This window comes from Sceloporus occidentalis, unplaced genomic scaffold (assembly GCF_023333645.1).
Source record: "Sceloporus occidentalis isolate IW3139 unplaced genomic scaffold, rSceOcc1.0.p SCAF_49, whole genome shotgun sequence".
Classification (NCBI taxonomy): Eukaryota; Metazoa; Chordata; class Lepidosauria; order Squamata; family Phrynosomatidae; genus Sceloporus; species Sceloporus occidentalis.
The window spans coordinates 1,822,988-1,837,837 of NW_028317029.1; the positions used below are offsets into that span (position 1 = coordinate 1,822,988).

Sequence of the window (14,850 nt, forward strand, 5' to 3'; positions counted from 1 at the left end):
TTAGTTACCTGTTCCTTTCCATTCCTTTCCACCACATCCATCTATTTCACCAGCTCCTGCTATGTTCATCTCTCGAAATCCGCTCGCTCCTCAGCTCTTTTAAATATTTTATAGTCTGGGCTGCCCCCTTCGCGTGGCTGGTCCCGTCTCCTGTACTTGACCAGATGGTGGGAGCAGAAAAGTGAAACTGGGTATGCTTTTGCCCCTCTTTTCTCTATATCTATAGATAAGTGGATTTGTGTCCTCTAAAACACAGATTTATCCTATCCCTCATGGCCCTGTCCCTGTGTCCTTAACTATGTTCATTATACTTTCACCAAGTCCATTTCACTCTTTGTCCACCAATCTCTTTAAAATTGAATACAATAACTTGATCATTAAAGCATATTGAATTTCATTATAACAATAAAACATACAAAGGGTTATGAATGAAGAGCACTTGTGATGTAAAGTAGTAAAAGTGATGCAGTCACCATAGCAACCTGAGGAATGGTCTAACTCACTGCCTCACTCTTACCTATTGGCATCAGAACTGTTCTTTATCTGTATTTGTCAAGATTCTCGGGCAATACACATTTTTGGAATGATATGATTCTTAAAATTCTATGACATCATTTAGTTCTTAATTTCTAACGAACGGTTACCAAGTGTTCCGGCGTTATGGGCGAACGAGGACAATCATTTATAATATGGATGATAACTTCTCCTAATCTTCATTGAAACTGATTTAATTCTAACGGTTGCGTTATTTTCTGTCCATGTTTTCCAGCGAATGCCCGATACCTCCACGCCTCTTGTGACTCGATGAACGCCATTCAGGTTGGCTAAACCACAGCGGTTAAACCACCAGCCGCTCCTGCTGTTAGAGATGCTGCAGCTGTTCACAGTTTTGTTGTCGGCGGCACATGAAGGATAACAGCCATCATTGTCAACGTCAAAAGTACTGAAGGGCATTGCATTTTGGTTTTCTTCTTTCTTGTGACCGCGTATAGCATCGCCTGAATCAATAAAAAAAAAAAAATTCAGAAACACAACTTAATTTGTTGCATATTCAATAAATACTAATTTAACGTATTTCGCTTACTAATAAAACATAATAATACATAATAATAAAAAAAAAATACTCTGCTGTGGCTTCCTGTGTCATCTTGATGTCTCTTATAGTCTAACCCAAGTCCTGACCCAAAATGTCACAGTCGCCTTAATGAGGATGGCAGTGAATCCTTGTGTTTTATAGGGCTCTCTGTTTGCAGAAGCACAGAATAAAGTTTGTATAAAGGAAGCAGAACTGGAAGTTGTATAAAGGGCATATACAGTGGAAAACCATAGCCTATGTACAGATCGATGGAGAGCAAACAAGGTACGGATCCTACGGAGATCAACTGTAGAGCCGTCCCGGGTGAAGTCAACAATCACTGTGGCAACAAAATCCGCCTATTGTTCGTTTATCTGTTGCTACAGTCAAAGTCTCAGGAAACTGTGTTTTTGCAACCAAAAATACTGGTCATGGAGCTAAGGCACCTAACATACCTGGGCAGCAGTCGGCGGTGCACCAGCTGTTTGAAGACTGTTTTCTGAGCTGCCTGCAGGAAGCCTGACACGTGTGTCGAGCATTTGTGGGCAGACAAGAGTCTTAATTAAGAGTCCTGTAATTTATGTTTTGAGTTCCAAGCTTCAACTTGACATCTGATATCTACCCTATATCGGATCGGATCCTGTCCCCATACCTGCACCCTGACCTGCCCTTCCCTGATCATTGGCCCTACTACTGCCCAAAGCCTTGCCCTGTACTCCCAGCCTGATTCTTCTCTACAGACTTCTAGTTTGCCCAAGGTGCTAGATTATCTCTTGGTTTGGCCCTGGCGTAAACTGAACTTGCGACTTAATAGTAGGCAGCGCCAGGTACTGCCTATCTGCATAGGATTCCAGTTTTCCAGAATCCTTGGACCAGATATCCCTTTAAATTACCAGTCCAATCTCATGGAATGAAAAAAAATGGATTTTGACAACACGGAAATCAAACGCATAATTATATAAAACTCAATAAAAATCTAAAACTTTAAATTGTGCTGTACTACATTATACTGTAAATATAAATATTCTTACCCGCAGTTCCAAAATATCGGCCAACATGTATTTTAAAAGAAGTCTTTTCATCTTCAAGCCAGAAGTTATCGTATGAAGCATAAGCAAACGTACCGTCTTCAGCTTCTAAGGCTATATTCAGCATGAAGCTGGTGTTTTTCTGATTTAAAATGCAGAACGCCTTCCGTAAACCCAGCCAAAATTCCCCTGAGGATGTCAAAACATTTACGCGTGAATGTAAAGAAAATGCAGTCTGGCATAATAGTTTTCCCCTCATTAAAGAAACATTTTATACAAATATATGTGTACTGTTCAATTCAAGTGGATGTGTCACGCGGCCATTTAAAATGAAGCTGCAGCTTGAAACACTGCACCCTCTGTGACCTGTTTGCCTGGTGGTCCATCAGAGAGTAGTGCCTCTGTAACCTAAAGGATATTACTGAATACATTAATCACAATTACCTCTATATTATAGGTTGGATTTTCATAAAATGTAACACTTAACCCCTTAACGTCCATTGATGGGTCAGGCACGTCATGGAAGACGGTCACTTAACGACCTATGACATGCCTGACACGTCATGTCATTAAACAAGCTTAGAAAGCGATCAACGATCACATACCATTAGAATGACATTAAAAAATGACGCAGTACCATTGCACCCTTATTGAAAGTCCCCGCGAACCAACACCAGTAGATTTTCGGTAAAACATAATATTTATTTAGAATATATAATAATATTACTTCACATATATATATATATATATATATATATATATATATACACACACACACATTTGGTAGCAGTTTTGCACAATGACATTTATTATTGGAACAACATATATTTAACCTGTGTAAATTTCTATGCAAAATAACGCCTTGAAAATGTTACTTTTTGAGAAAGTTATTCTTGCATGTGGCTTTTAAATCATCTGCATGGAACAACCGTGAGTCATTGTTCCTAATAAACCGGTGATGAAATGTCTCGCCAAAAAGAGTGTAAAAGAAACTTTCTACTGCGCATGAAGGTGTCTGCCCTAAAGATACAGTGAAATGGGGAGCGATTGCCTAAATCCAGAGATACAACACTGTTACTCTCTATATATAATATCATTGTTATATTACAATCTGTGCACAGAGTGTCAGTATATTTAGCAGAATTTGTGCCCGTTTTTTTGTTAAATGTGTACGAATTGGCAATATTTCAATAGGACAAACCTACAAAGTAAGCCAGAACCGGTCAATTAGCAAACTGGGCTAATGCCGACTGGCCAGTGCCATTTACATGTACTACTGCTTGCAAAACAATAATTCTATTAATATTAATAATAATAATAATAATAATAATAATATTACAACCATACCCAGCTATTGTTCTAAGAACAGAAATGTAGACTGAGATGTATATATCGGGGTCACATTTTATATTTTTCCAATGGAAACTTCTAGAATATTCCAAATTCTTAGTGTAATAACATCAGTATTAAAGTGCCAGACTTCTTCGCATACTTAAGTAAGGGAAATTGGGCGACCTTGTATGAAATCATTTGGATATATTTATTTTTCTCCTCCAATAGCACAAAAACAACGTAACAACTATATTGCTAAAATTTATTTCAATAAATGAACCTTATTTTTGATACAGAATAAAGATTCGTGGATAGTGAAATATACCGGAAATGTCTCCAAATCCATCTGCGTAATCAAGCCAGGGCCTTTGGAAGTTAACGGTGCCGTCGATCCTCCTTTGAATAACCGTCCATCCTCCGCCTCTGTAATCCATATCACAAAATACCTGATAATGGTTGGCAAAATGTAAAAAAAATGTAAAAAAATTTAAATTCCCCATTTCCTTCTTATAACGTTCTTTTATTCCACCCTACTGCCCACAAGTTACGCTTAGTGACTGGAGGGGCAGGGCTAGCTGTGCAGGGAGGCGGAGTTAGCACCAGAGAGCCTTAAATGGGCTGGGAGGAGGAAGGGAAGTGGGCGGAGAGTGGATGTGGCCAAATGCCCCTCCCCTTCCCAGAGAGAGTGGAAAGTGTCCTGGAGAGCCGGGGAAGCAGTGCTTCACACAGAGACCCCAGAACAAACCCAGAGAGTTCCCCGGAATGTGTATTTATATTGATATTGGAGTCATGTGATGACTTCTTTCTTCATTACCTCAAATGGAAAATGAGTGCCTTTGGGCTGGATTATATATGTTCCACTTGGAGTTTTGGAGACAGGGCCAAAAGTATCCTTAATATCTGTGCAATCGTACCCTAAATAAAACACATAACACCAAAACAAATTTATTGAAAGTGTAATCATGCTTTAAAAGCAAAAAAAGGGTGTGAACAGAGAACAAAATGCAACATCCTCTTAAATAAAGGGTGTTTTTCCATCCCAAAACATAAAATACACATTTTTCTAATGCCTGTTCTGTAAAAAGTAGCCAATACAACTATAATGAGCAATTGATAAATAATCGGTGCTCAAACCCAAACCTACAAATGTATACCTTGATCTACCGTAATATGAGGCTTTAGTACTAACTACAAACAGTATTTTTTTTTAGCATAAGTTGGCAGGGCTTTCGTTTAACCCTTAAAGGAAAGCTCACACCAAACAGCAAAGTGTCATTGTAATTTCAGGGGAGAAAAAAAACATTTGTGAGCTTTAAGAGGTTGGAGGCAAGTGGGCAAAAAATATTAAAAACCAGGAGCCATATCTGTCTTTTGACTATACTATGAAGTTGTATATACAATTACATACGGAAATGCAAATTTTAAGAAAAAAAAACATGTGTTTATCATCTATGACTGTGATATAAAAGACCTGTTTTGGTGAAATAAGAAAATTAGCTTGATGATTGCATTGTTGGGTTTTAAAGACCATGACGGGCGATAAATGAAGCGTGAGATTGTCTGTCGAGCAATCACATTCTCTGTGCTGCTTTAGCTACCAGTACTCCGGTGAATAGTAACGTGATTAGCATCTGGATTAAACAGAAGATCGGAAGCGAGATGTTTATTGTGGAAAATAAACCGTGCGGTCGAGTGCTGTGCTGGCTTTGAAATATTCCATGGTTCTACAGCCTGGTGTACCTGTTAGATTTATGAAGTCTCTGTAGACAGAATTTAGTGTATGTAGAGGTTATGGAAAGAAGAAATATAAATAAAAATTGTGAATTAATTGAAGCTAGAAATGCAAGAATCTTTGAAAATTGTATATAGACATACAGTATACACGTAACCGTGATCTTACCGTGTGTTTGAACTGGTCTGAGGGGAAAGGGATCCATTCTCTGTTTTGAGACTTCTGCGTTCAGAACAAGAACCTTATCGGTTAGTTCGCTCACCTGTAGGGTTAATAAAAGAGGGATTAAACACATCACTAATATGCTGTATAGTCATATAAGCTTGCAAAAAGGATTGTTCCATCATCCGAATTTGTTGTTCAACACGAGCAATATTTTTCTGTGCATGCGCATGTAGGGTCTCGTCGGACTCTCTGGAAGTCTTGTGAGACCCAGCACTGGACCTGGCTGACGGTGTTATTGAATGGGGACACTCGGCCATCGTATGCATTAAAGTGCATGTGATGATTGGAGTTTCCCTTGAAAGAATGTTATTATTAAATGCCACGAAACTTGTACCTTATTGGAGAGGAAATCCAGCGACCTTTGTTGTTCTTCTAACATGTTCTTCAACATTGCCTTGGTGCTTCTTGCGTAAGCAATAAGGGAGTTTTGTAAATTTTCTGAAAGAAAACATGCCATCAATACATTCACTTACTGTAGTAGAGGGGGATATTATTAATCATAGTGTATGTTTTCTGTTTGGTTTGGGAGACTTTATGACGATAAGCAGATAATAAAGATATCCCTGAAACTAATGGAGAAAAATAGAGCCTGCCTGGTCATCCATGGACTGCACAACCTTTTCAATTGTACATAATGTGTATATATGTATATATATATATATATATATAATGAAAAAGTTAATATGTTGGATCTAACATTATAATTTTATTAATCAAGTTAAAGAATCTTAGTGGTGTAATCTATATAGACCGCGCACAACCTCGGTACAAGTAAAACAAAGAAACTAAAAATAACAAATAACCCAACACGCTGATTACTAGACTTGTGCATTCGTCTTCGGGCGAACATGAAAACGAACACGAAGAGTGAGTTTTCGTGTTCGTTCCGAAGACATGAAGAAGAGAAGACAGTGCCGGTAAAACGTAGGCGAAGACGAAGACTCACACACGAAGAATCTTCGCCTTCGTCTACTATTCTCCCCGGTCCCTTCCCCATCTAACTTACCTCATCTTCACAGCATCGCGGGAGTTGACTGAAGTGGAAATCCGCAGGTTCGTCGTCAGGGGTTACAGGGCAGTGTGAGTGAGCCTATTGGTCACCTGCAGGGTCTTCCTCTGGCATCAACCAATTGGTTGATGCCAGAGGAAGACCCTGCAGGTGACCAATAGGGCTCACTCGCACGGCCTTTTTAACTCCTGATTTCCGCTCCCGTTAACCCCTGCGATGCTGCGTTGGATAACGGGACCAGAAATCCGTAGGGTAAAGGGCTGTGCAAGCGACCAATAGGCTCACTCGCACGGCCCCTTACCACTAGTTGCTAGGCAGAAAAAAAAATCAACCTGGGACCCTGCTGCAACAGTTAAAAGTCCGTGCCAGCGACCAACAAAGTCGCTGGTACGGACATTTAACTGACACAGCAGGGACACCAGTGGTCTCCCCGCTGTGTCAGTTAAATGTCAGTGCCAGCGAGCAACAAAGTCGCCGGTACGGACATTTAACTTAGCGTAAATAACTTACTATAACTTCGGAAAAAATGTAGTTTTACATTAAGTAGCATTGTTCCATATGCTTGAAATCCAGTTATTTATTATGCTACTTAATGTAAAACCAACAGAGGGCAGCATTCTGTCCGAACATATATTAGCCATATGTGGCAGTGAGCTCATTTGCATTTATTCAAATAAAATACATTCCCATGATGCTTTCGTGTAATGGTTTAATACAAAAAAAACCCCAAAATAAATAGAAAAAAAGAGTTTGCAAGTTCGACAGAATTAATGTCTGCGAGTGCGGACATTTAACTGTTGCAGCGGGGAGACCAGCGGATCATGGGGATATATTTTATTTAAATAATTAATAAATGAAAATGAACACACTGCCACATATGGCTAATGTATCTTCAGACAGAATGCTGCCCTCTGTTGGTTTTACACTGAGTAGCATAATATTCTGCCAGAGAATATATTAGCTATATATATGGTAGTGACCTCATTGGTCCCCAGCAGGAGGCCCCCTGCTGGCGACCAATAGAGTTGCTGATACGCACATTTAAACTACTGGCGCCAGAGCTGCTGCGGTACGTGTTAACCCCGTATTAACACCTTAACCGGAAAAAACGAAGAAAAAACGAATATTCGCCCGAAGAGAAGACAGGAACGGGCGAATATTCACGGAATACGAAGATTTTTTTTTTTACGAAGACGAGCACGAAGACGAACACGAAGAGCCCCCTGGTGCCCAAGTCTACTGATTACCCTGACGAAGCTGAGTCTAACCTCAGCGAAACGCACGTCGGCTTATTTCTTATTTTGTTCCTTTCTTTGTTTTATTGATCTCCCACACCTAGGGAGGACCCACAGAACGGATGTAGTTAGATAGGGAGATAGAGAGGAGCATAGCTTGAACTATTTGGATGTATCCTCTATATCATGGAAAGGGAGAGACTTTAGGCATCAACTCCAAAACCTATTTAGCAATAGGGGGCTAGTAATTCCCGTTAACTACCTATTTATTTACTATTATTATTTATCATTTTATATAGCGCCGTCATATTCTGTAACACGCTGTACAAGGGGATAGGGATGATATCCCATACAACTGCTGTACCAAGGCTGTGCAAGGGCTATATTGATTTCGAACTTGATTAATAAAATTATAATTTTAGGTCTTTGGTTTTGTCTAACACAGTTTTAGGGATTTAATCCCCACGTTCTGCTCCCCCTCGGTTTCATTCGAACGGGGAAGGTGATCTTTACATACAGGTTCTCGGATGTCCTAGATTTACACCTGAAATGGCCATTGGTCCCACAGGATGCTTACAACAGAAAATGATGGAGCAATAAATGATATGACCGGGAGTAACTAGTAGCTGGGACCAGCAATAGTGAAAATACCCAGGCTGTCGATTAATTCAGAAGTGCACACAAGTAGAGTAGCCAAGTGGTAAGGAGTCCTGTGTCCTGACCTTCTAGTAGCCTTGCCCCCTAGCTTGCTTTTATAAGAACCTGAGATCATCAGATACTGTTACTACACACACACACACACAAGTACACGTCATAGGTTAGGGCAATGATAACCCTACATCTATTATAGTAGTTCCGCTACAACATATACCGCATTGTGAGGACCACAGCGCACATCAGGACGTCGGTGCCTTGCACTAAAATATACTTACTGCATATATAATGTTTCTTCTCTCTCACGTCTGAAGATGTCTCTTTGCACTGTTGGAAACATTTATCGTAAGAACTGAGAGGACTTCTTGCGCTGCTTTTCTTTTTCATCGGGGAGGTTACATTTTTAAGAGTTTCTTCCACACTGAAGGCGGCAGCACCACTCACCTTAAAAAAAGTTAGAAATATCTTTAGATAATCTAACAATTAATGCTTGAATTCCTATGACTATCTTGGGGCATTTAAATCATTTATTGCATAGAACAGTAAAATGTAGGATTGAGGGGCAGTGATTGATTTTCATTGTGAATGGCCCGCTGTCTAAAAAAAAATATTCTGCAGCATTATAGTTAATAAACGTATAGTTTCATGTATCATAAGGTGGTGATCAACACTTTCATAAAGGTTGTACACCAAACTTATGCGAGTAAAGGAAACCTAAAAGCAAGTAGTAGACAACACCTTTGCCGCGTGACAACTACTGGCTAGGCTTTGAATGTCTTGGTATGATATTGCTAAAACATGATAAATACACGGAAACAAACAAAAATAATAATGACTTCTACTTCCAAACTGATTTTTAACAACGGCTACACACAGACAATAAAATCATTGGCGCAGACTTCTGGAACATGCATCCCATGCTTAAGTCACCATCTCCCCTTAATCTTTAACTTAGTTCAGTAATAATAGAGATCAGTAACTGTTGATTGTTTCATATAATTAAAAAAGTCTTAAACCCCTCAATTATTCTAAAACAAAGTTTATATTTTTAATCATGTTTGTATATATTCGTCACCAGCACGGAATGTGGTGGGCGCTCATGCAAGACCTTTTTGGTCCTTCTGAAACAGCAATCTTAATCTTATTGTTCTTTCCGCTTTCTACTTAGCCAATAACATTTTGGAGGTGCACCGTCAGCGACAATAAAGAGTCATTCAACTCAGAGATGAGGATAAGCTCAGCCCACCATGGACACCAAGACCTCCAGCCATACAAGTAGAGGTTGGCGCATAAAACTAACAATGCCACTTATTTAATAAGAAGACATGTAATAACTAATGTAAGTACCTAGGGTCTTTGTCTATGTTAGTGTCCTAACTTTACCAGAATAACAGGGCGCTCCTTAAACAATGCGTGAAGGTGCACGGGGGTCTAGTTACTCCCCCGCCCAAGAGTGTCCACTGACTCCCCATGCATTTCAAGGGGGCACTGTGTAAATTTAGAGGGGCTATCATATCCATCAAAGTACATATGATGGCAGGAGTGTCCTTTTAATAAATGGGTAAAAGACCAATCTTTCATATGTTTACCTATTACCAAAATATATGAAATATCCGGGTGGGGTGTCCCGAGGGTCCTCCGGCTCTATCTAATGCTGTGTCTGCTGACAGACGGTCTAGGGCTTATTGCCAATGCTTATAGTGATTATAAGATGCTCTTTGTATTCCAGTTTGAATCTGTTTAAAGTAAATGTCAGGAAGTAAGCCAACAAGATTTTTCAAGAAAGAAACTGCAATCATATATATGCATCCTACACAATAAACCTGAGTTCAGCCAAAAGACGGAATACCTTTTTTCCCCAAAACAGAATCGTTTAATGTATAGACAGTGATTGAACTGAAAATTCATCTTTTTGCAAGTTGGAACTATAAAAGCCTGTTTGTAGCCAGATGGACTTGGAAAAGACCCAAAACAAATAATTGTAATAGTATCAATGTATGATCTTTGTTGGTGGGCCATTTACGATCAGGACCTCCAGGGTCTAGATAGTGAAGGTGTGATGTGAACGTGGTGATTCAATAACACCAGCATCGGATTTACGTTTTCACACCACCCGCATATTAGCATATGTGAAAACAGAATCTAAATACCTGCTAACGAGCAGTGATGTGAGTTGCTATACACTAAACACTGATGCCTAGAGGATACGTGGCAAATCTTAAAAAACTATCATGCTGGGCAAAGGATGGGATTATACAGGCAAAAAAGTTTCTTTGAAAGAGCAATAGCTTTTTACCTTAATTATTGATATCATGGAAGAGTAGAGGCTGGCAGCATGTAGCCAGGACGGCCAGAAGACATTATTGTCTACAGGATAAACAGGGCAGCTATAATGCAGCTATGTCCGCTTATAACATATAAAACATGGGTTTAAATTACAATAACCCATCTAAACTTTAACCGGTGTTTATGGCAGTTGAAAATGAATGGTTGGTGATTCAAGTCGCCAGATAAACTCTAGGCTTGGATTCTAAACTCTGACGCCTAAAAAATAGGTGTAAAAAATTAGTGTTGGAGATGCACTGAGAATAGCTAGATGTAAGACCCTAATGGATTTAGCTCCATACGGGACCCTTCATTCCCAGCTCAAATTCATCAACTTTCAAGGCCGGGTGAGGTTATAGAGACACGTATTATAAAACATTGCTGCTTTTTTAGATGACTATGTCAGGAAAGCTATCGATGGGGTTGGACACCAATCAGTCATCCATTGTCCAATACCACTCCTCGCTGCAGTACAAGAAAAGGCGCCCCAAGCGGTGATGACGAGCAATGCAGGAACAGATGGTATTAGGAGCAGACAATCGGATAGTCGGGGTCACGAGCAGAGATCAGGACTGGCAGCAAACACGGATAGTCGGAGTCACGAGCAGAGGTCAGGGCAGGCAGCAAACAACGGATAGTCAGGTACAAACTGAGTTCAGGTAAAGGCAGGCGGCAAACAACGGGTAGTCAGGTTCAAGCAGAGTTCAGGCAACAAAAAGGCAAATAAGATACAGGAACGCTAGTGTAGGCAATAAAGGCTCTATCACAGGCAAGGTATAGCTCTAAACTGAGGGTTTAAATATCCCTCCATCCCTAGATCCTCCTACCCACCTAATTAAGGGGGAGGAGGAAAAAAGATAAAAGGTCCCTTTAATCCCCCTAATGAATATTCATGAGATAGCCGTTCGTGCATGCGTCTAGATCACTCGATCCACACAAGGGGAACGCGTCCCGCAGCAGGACGGACCTCGCCGCGTTTCCCGCGAGCGGGACGAGCCGGGAGCTGCCGGCGCGAGCTGCGTCTCGGCTCCCCCGCACGAGGACACCGCGGATCCGCCGGCGAGGTAACAGCCACCAGCCAGCACTATCAGGTCAGATGATCAATCAATAATGTCTACAAAAGTGTTTTTATCAAATAAAAATGCATATTAATCCATCGCATACTTCAGCTGGTGGGTCACCAGGAAAGCCCAAGCTGCAGAAGCACAACCGATGGCTGCAATGTTTAAATTTAATAATGTTTGGCCAATGTTAACCTAGAGTTCTTAGTATGCGCCATCTACAATGTAACTGAAGGCAATGCTAATTCAGTTCTAAATCAATATCTGTGTGTAAAACTATTTTAATCAGCAAACTTCTCTCCCACATTCTTTAGGGAAAAAACAGGCATGCTTATCCCATCATATTTCACCGTTTCCATACAAAAATAGTTGTACCCTTAAAGAATCTTGATGGTGTTAAATTAACATTCTTCTCCAGAGAACAAGAACTAAAACACGACTTGCACCTCACTCATTTTGGAACTATAAAAAAGCACAATTATTTTGGGAAGAATTGGTATTCTACAATGTTAACATGCAAAACAGAACTAAAGCCAGATGTGTGTTTATCTAATCATCTTATGCAAGGATTCTAGTACCAGAAAGAGTGAGAGATAATATACTTGTCCTTGAACATCTTTATCAGAATGGCAATGAGGTCTATGATTATGTGGTGGATACACGATATCCTCATACCCAGAAGTGGTGACCAGGCTTTTGTCCCTCAAGGATCATTGAAGCAAACATTGCTTTTTCCTAGCATCAGGGCTCAAGATCGAGAAGGCTTTTTTGACTTAGGGCCAAGCCTGGACTGGTCATCTAGAACACCAGGCAAATGCCCGGTGGTGTGCTGGCTGACATCTTATACCACATACCACCATATACTCACCCAATCTGCCTCTCCATGTGGCTGCAGTGGGCAGAGGCTATAGTCAATAGAAAGGGGCTTCCCGGGCAAACCAGGCTACTGCTTTTCTTGTTTTTCTGGATTTAAAGTTCAACACGTATAAGATACAAAGTAACATAGTAGAAGCGGTGAAGGAATGTGGCTCTTCAGAGGGATCTAGGTGATCACTAAATAATCATTCGCTTCACTCTTCTTGTTAATTTGGAATTAGCCCCCCTATGGACCATATTAAACAGCTGAAATATCAAAACTAATATCTCTGGATCTAGTGTTTGTAGCGCCCTCCTGCTTGCTTGATAACATTGGTGGCCGCTTGAAGGTTGTGCTCCCATGGCTTCCCTCAAATTCGTGGGGCCAGGGACAAAACTTCCCATGCCGCTTCAGCCAGTGATGCGACTACCACAAGTGTGATGGAGAAAGCACTAACCGGCGATACTGCGGGGCTGGGGGCAGATACCGGGCTTGCCCCTGCCCAAGACCAGCCTTTATGCACCTACCACCTCAACACCCAAGGCAGCCACCTATATAGTGAATGAGGCACTGATTATCTTTAGTATATCTTTCTAATGACAGCATATATTACATAATTACATATTTTCATATAAAATCCAAACAAATATCACACGATTAAACACGGTAAGCATTCCGACAGGTAAACTAGTCCTTTTTGTGAAGTTTCCAGAAAATTTTAAGAGAAAAGTCATATACTGAGAAAATGGTAAACATACAGGATAAATACATATCATAAATACATATAAATAAGTAAATACCTATACATAGATACAGATATATTCATCTATATTTATATACAAAAATATAGATAAATACGTGTCCATTTAAATAAATATGCAAGGTGAAAGGATAAAATATTAATGCAATGGAAGCACAAGGTAATAAGATTGGCAACGCTTCCAAAAAGGAGCCTGAAAGGGAGGCAGAAGAAAAACACAGACAGATCTACACGTGATGCTCTACATGACGGAACACCGATTAGACCAGCAGGTCATACCGGGATAATTGGGAGCGATGCCAGCAGACATTAAGGGGAAACAAAGAGATGCACTAACTGGACAAAGACAAAGCAGTGAAGGAATTTTCTTCCTGGTTGAACAACTGGGGATTTCTTACATGTATAATACTAAAAAAAAAAAACAATAAACCTGACATAACTGAATAGCAAGATGAAGTACCAGCCTATGTGTATACGCTCAAATACTCGATCCAATGGGTCAACAAGTTCAGCGATGCTGCTGGTTGGACCATTCCATTGGTTTTTTATGTTGACGCCTTTTATATGTTGTTTCAAAGTCAGTCTTTATACATAACCCCCAGTGTTGGGTATAAGCAAAGCAAATGTGCCAGGTTCTGTCTGCAAAAAACAATCAGGTCTAAATGCTCCAACTGGTCATTTGTGTCACAAGAACTTCCCTTTTTCATCCCAAGAAGAGTCTATGTTACTCGTTATCCGTTACCTTCATTCGGTGACTATTTCTTGCACAAGAATAATATCGGGCAAACTTAAACAGAATTCTTGTACCCATATTACAAATCTCTCCACTGGCTGAAAAACAAATGTTTCCATCACTGAGCTAATGGAATAACTGGTCGGTGTAGCTAATGGCAAGACTTTTAGAAATGGTGTAACATGCCATACATTTACAAGCTACAATGCACCCATATATATATATATATATATATATATATATATATATATATCAACCATATGTCTGAATTATCCGTTCAATTTAAAATGACAAATACTTATTAGCAGATCTAAATATAATATCGGTGTGTGTGTGTATAGCGATACGCAAAATAAATAATCTAAAAATAAATATAAAAGAATTGCAAAAAGAAAAAGAAACCCCACACATGCTTTTCAATAAAACAAATATGTAATAAAAAAAACGTTGCATTAATATAATAATAATAATAAATAATTAAAAAAATGAATCTTTTATTGTGTAGGAGAGGACAGAAAAAAATCAATACTTACCTTAGTAGTGGCTAGTGTGTAAAACAAAATATGAGCAAAAATGAATACAGTTGTCCAAAAATGCCTCATCTTTAAATCGGAGAGATACAAATAGTTCCACAACCGTCAGGTTTCTTCCGAAAGAAAAACAGACTGCAGATCCGTGCATAAATACTTCTTGGAAGAAGTAAAGACTTAGAAAAACTATTACAGCGGCTTTCTACCGGCTGGATTCAATAAAGAAAAGTTCTCATTTACCAAGCTCACAGCTACACTGAAATCTGAATTGCATCGGTTTGCTCTTAATTGTTGT

The 14,850-nt window shown here is 39.7% G+C and overlaps 2 protein-coding genes across 2 annotated transcripts in view; one reads left to right on the forward strand and one right to left on the reverse strand.

The window, feature by feature from the left end:
• Nucleotides 1–678: 678 nt before the first annotated feature.
• Nucleotides 679–8,677, reverse strand: LOC149288812 (angiopoietin-related protein 5-like). Its single transcript, XM_089491161.1, has 7 exons — nucleotides 8,569–8,677; nucleotides 5,727–5,830; nucleotides 5,336–5,429; nucleotides 4,250–4,350; nucleotides 3,761–3,881; nucleotides 2,107–2,292; nucleotides 679–998 (listed from the first exon to the last, which is right to left on the reverse strand). The coding sequence occupies exons 1-7, from the start codon at nucleotides 8,675–8,677 to the stop codon at nucleotides 679–681; spliced, it is 1,035 nt and encodes a 344-aa protein (XP_089347287.1).
• A 2,435-nt stretch (nucleotides 8,678–11,112) lies between these two features.
• LOC149288813 (centrosomal protein of 126 kDa-like) overlaps nucleotides 11,113–14,850 on the forward strand; it is a 33,065-nt gene continuing 29,327 nt past the window's right edge. The window contains exon 1 of the mRNA XM_089491162.1: nucleotides 11,113–11,225. Within this exon, the coding sequence (XP_089347288.1) occupies nucleotides 11,113–11,225 (113 nt within the window). The remainder of the gene's footprint in view (nucleotides 11,226–14,850) is intronic.